General features: G+C 31.1%; 1 protein-coding gene across 1 annotated transcript; it reads right to left on the bottom strand.

The window, feature by feature from the left end:
• Positions 1 to 2305: 2305 nt before the first annotated feature.
• Positions 2306 to 2803, bottom strand: LOC136083390 (zinc finger MYM-type protein 1-like). Its single transcript, XM_065802786.1, has one exon. The coding sequence runs from the start codon at positions 2801 to 2803 to the stop codon at positions 2306 to 2308; it is 498 nt and encodes a 165-aa protein (XP_065658858.1).
• Positions 2804 to 4164: the final 1361 nt, after the last annotated feature.

Genomic DNA, 4164 nt, shown 5'->3' with positions numbered 1-4164 from the left:
ACGAAAATATATAATGAATGAAATATATATTTGATTTGAAGATTTATTTAATTTTTATAAACAAATTATTATAAGTAGAAGATATTTCTTGCGTTAATATAATTATTTTATAAATAATCAAACCTATCAAACATTTACTTTTAATGTCCATTATCTTTTCATTTTGTTATAAGAAAACTTACGTTTTGCTGTATTAAAAACATAAACAATGCATGTTACTATTGCATCCAAGTAATTCAGTTCCATAAAATGCCATTGCCACCAGTGGCGTACCAACATGTTTTGGGGCCTAGGGCGGCACTTGGTAAATGGGGCCTATATATATATATATAGATATATATATATATATATATATATATATATATATATATATATATATATATATATATATATATATATATTTATATATATAGACTACATTAATGAATGTATGTATAACACATTATCTTTCTCCACTTTCTTGAAAACGTTTGTAATATACAAAAATTAGCAAATACCATTTTTATCATTATCTATCAGTTTATATGTTTATATATATATATATATATATATAATATATATATATATATATATATATATATATATATATATATATATATATAGACTATATAGACTACATTAATGAATGTATGTATAACACATTATCTTTCTCCACTTTTTTGAAAACATTTGTAATAAACAAAAATTAGCAAATACCATCTTTATCATTATCTATCAGTTTATATGTTTATATATATATATATATATACAATGATATACAATGTACAGTAAAAAAAACAGATTTACAGCAAAGAGTTACCTCTAGAAACACATTAAAATGCTTTCTTGCGAGTCTTGACTTCTGCAAATCGTTTGATTAACTCATCAAAATTCACATGTTTTGCAATTTCCTTTTCTACTGATATTATGGCCAAGCTCGTCAAACGAGACTGGTTCATTGTAGAGCGGAGATTTTAATTAATTTCAATTTTGAAAAACTTCTCTTACAAGAAGCAATGGACACACATATAGTTAGAAACAGTTTAAGAGCTTCAGTCACATTTGGCAACGATTCACAAAAGTCCATTTAGATGATAAACTGAAGCATTTCCATGCAGCTGCAATGTCTAATTTGATGCCAGAAGCCTTCAGATGCCTTCTCAGCCTCTTTACTTCAGGCAGCATTTCTTCCTCTACATCATTGAAAGTTTCTGAAAACTGATGGGCATAGGTTACAATTTCTTCATCAGTTGCCTTCAAAAGATTACCTGTGTGTACAACAGCAAACTTTTCATCCACAGTGTTCTTCGAGGTCAAACGTTTTTCTAATTCTACATGAAAGTGGTCAATGCACTTGAACATAGCACGCTTCAATTCTTCCTGTGGAGTTAAACCTGCATCTTTAGCAATTTCTTTTGGCATCATCTTTTTCATTCGCTTGCGTTTTCTGCTTTCAACATCAATGCCCATTTCAGCACAAGTCTGGGTCGCATATTCTACAGCATTATGGACCAGAACTTCTCGACTCTCTACTAAAAAGGCCATCAAGCTTTTCAGCTTCACAACGCATTTTTCTAAGCTAATACCTTCGATTTAAAGTTATTCACCTCGAGTAAAAAGTGGTACCACAAATGCAAGAAGCAAAGGAAATTGAAATTACAAATGTTTGTCATCAACACCTCCGCTGTTCCTCTCGTATATAGGTTTTCAGAAGCATCACAAAGCCTTAACCAACTTTTCGAAATGTTTGAAGAGTGGTTTCACGGCATCATGATGTTCACTCCACCTGGTATCATTAAGTCTCTTCACTGTCACTCCAACGGTTTCTTTTAGGATCTCCCATCTATGTGTTGAACATGAAAAAAACGTGTACACACTTTCCAAAGTTCCAAAAAATGTGACACAAATAGAAACACTACCGATAGCATGTACGCCACATAAATTAAGCGAATGGTTAGCACAAGGCACAAATATTGCTTTTGGGTTATATTCTTTAATTCTGGATTGTACTCCTGTATGAATGCCAGACATTGTCGTGGCAATATCGTATCCTTGGCTTCGACAAAGCTTTAAATCCAAGCCGTCCTTTTCAATAGATTAAACAATTTCCTGTGTTATGGAGTCTGTCTTTTTCCCACTTAAAGGAATAAAACCTAGAAATGATTTTTTCACTTTCACGTTCCTGTTGTCAATTTTCGCATACCTTATGACCTGAATCATTTGTTTAGTGTGAGATATATCTGGCGTGCTGTTAAACAATATGCCATAGAATTTAGCTTTCTTGATTTCACAGATTAATTCTTGTTTTACAGCATCGCCTAAAAACTCATTTTGCACTGTAGGCGATAAATAAGAAACTAGAATCAATCCTGATTCCAAGATTCCATTGCTGAAGCCGTATGCTGTGCTCCTCTAAAACAATGTCATAGTTTAAAAGGAGGCTCACAAGTTCCAAGAAATTACCACGGTTTTCAGAAGCAAAGTCTTCCCTGTGGCCTAGAAAAGGCAAATTCTGCTTTGCCAAAAAAAGTGTTATATCTAAGAGACGATGCAAAATGTCTCTCCATTTCTTCTCTCTTTCCAATACGTCTTGGTGAGCAGCGTCGATGGTTTGGTTTTGGAGAAGCCTTGCTTCAAGTGTTTTCCATTTTTCTAAATTGTTAATATGCAATTCAGAGTTTTCGTGATCTGATACTTTAGGATTCAATTTCCACCAACTATTTAATCCTTTGATGAAACTTGATTTGGTCGTTGGATTATCGTTCTTATCAAACAACTTGCAACAAAAGCAAAAAAATAATTTTTTTTCATGAGAATAGACCATCCATTTCCTCAAAATCTGTTCTCCACTTGGAAGCTTCTTGCAAAACCAGCTTTTTGTCAGCTGTCTAGTTTGACCCTTTGAATTTTCTCCTGGTTTATGAACTGGATCAAATGGCCCCTCCAAGTTCTAGTAAATTTCACTGCCTTGTCTTATAACATCGGTTCTGAGTCTGGCATTGGAGTGGGCCAGTTTCCAACATCATAATTTAAATCTTCTGATTCTGATTGGTTTTGTCTTCTTCTTACCTTTTTTATTGTTCTTCTTCTCCTTTTTCTTGTTCTTCATTCCGTTGGCCATAGCTTGTACTTGGGCCCTCCTCTGGCCCTGCTTTATTGTCTGCCTGAGATAGTGCCCTTTTAGTAAATTTAAGTATTGAACCCGACAACCGTTGTAGTTCTTGTTCTTTGACATTTTGTTTTTTCTACTTTTCCCATCCAATGGGATAGTTTCGTTTCATGTTATCAACAGGTCTCTTGGCTCTGAAAATAATTGTTCTATTTTAAACAATAAAGTATTCAGAAAATAAAACAAACCTTCGCGTTATTGGTTTGAAAACGAACCAAACCTAATAAATAAACACTGTAAGATAAAACTGTCAAGTATTGAATTACATTTTTCGGCTATTTTCTTAGAAAAATTTCAGTAGAAGTAACAGTATAACTAATGATGTTTTCACTTCGCTTGTTAGTAGATATCTGTTTAAAGTGAAATGTGCGCACATGAAAATGTAAAATTTCTGGTTTTAAAATTCCATTGTTTTATCGTTGTAGGTTTTCAATGGCCTATTGTTCTATTTACGCATCAGAGCTTAGCATGTCTCCACGAATAAAGTTAGGTAATTCTAAAGGTGTGTTTAATAACGTTTTTCATTGGAATTATTTTTTGTTATTATTCGTGGTTTTGCTTTAGAGACAGATTGGCAGAGATTGGCTTTCTCCACGGGAGTTGTTTATTCTAGAATTTTCTTAAGGGAATTGTTTTATTGCCTACTATTGCTAATGCTTTAACGAGTATTTTCAGAGCAGCTGTTCAAAGGGGAATTTAGATGTTCTTATTGTATATTAATGTACCTCTAATTTTGTTAGTTGTGTGTTTTCTGTTTTGACGTATATTTTATTTAATATATTATTTATTATATATATTATATTTTTTATATTTACAACTACTATTGAGTTTATTGTATTTTTTATATAAATTATATTAATTTATTAATTATATTTATTATAATTATTAAATTTATTATGATAATAGTATATATTATATTTATTATAATTATTATTTTTATTATATTAATTATATTTATTATATCTATTATATTTATTGTATTTATTATATTTATTATTATTATTTTATTTGTTTTA

The sequence above is a fragment of the Hydra vulgaris genome, chromosome 08, assembly GCF_038396675.1.
Source record: "Hydra vulgaris chromosome 08, alternate assembly HydraT2T_AEP".
NCBI classification, from domain to species: Eukaryota; Metazoa; Cnidaria; class Hydrozoa; order Anthoathecata; family Hydridae; genus Hydra; species Hydra vulgaris.
The sequence above is the reverse complement of the archived record's forward strand: the minus strand, read 5'-3'. Positions and strand labels throughout refer to the sequence as shown.

Excerpts from the sequence above, each read along its gene's own strand:
- LOC136083390 (XM_065802786.1), bottom strand. The coding sequence starts at position 2,803 with ATGGTCTATTCTCATGAAAAAAAATTATTTTTTTGCTTTTGTTGCAAG.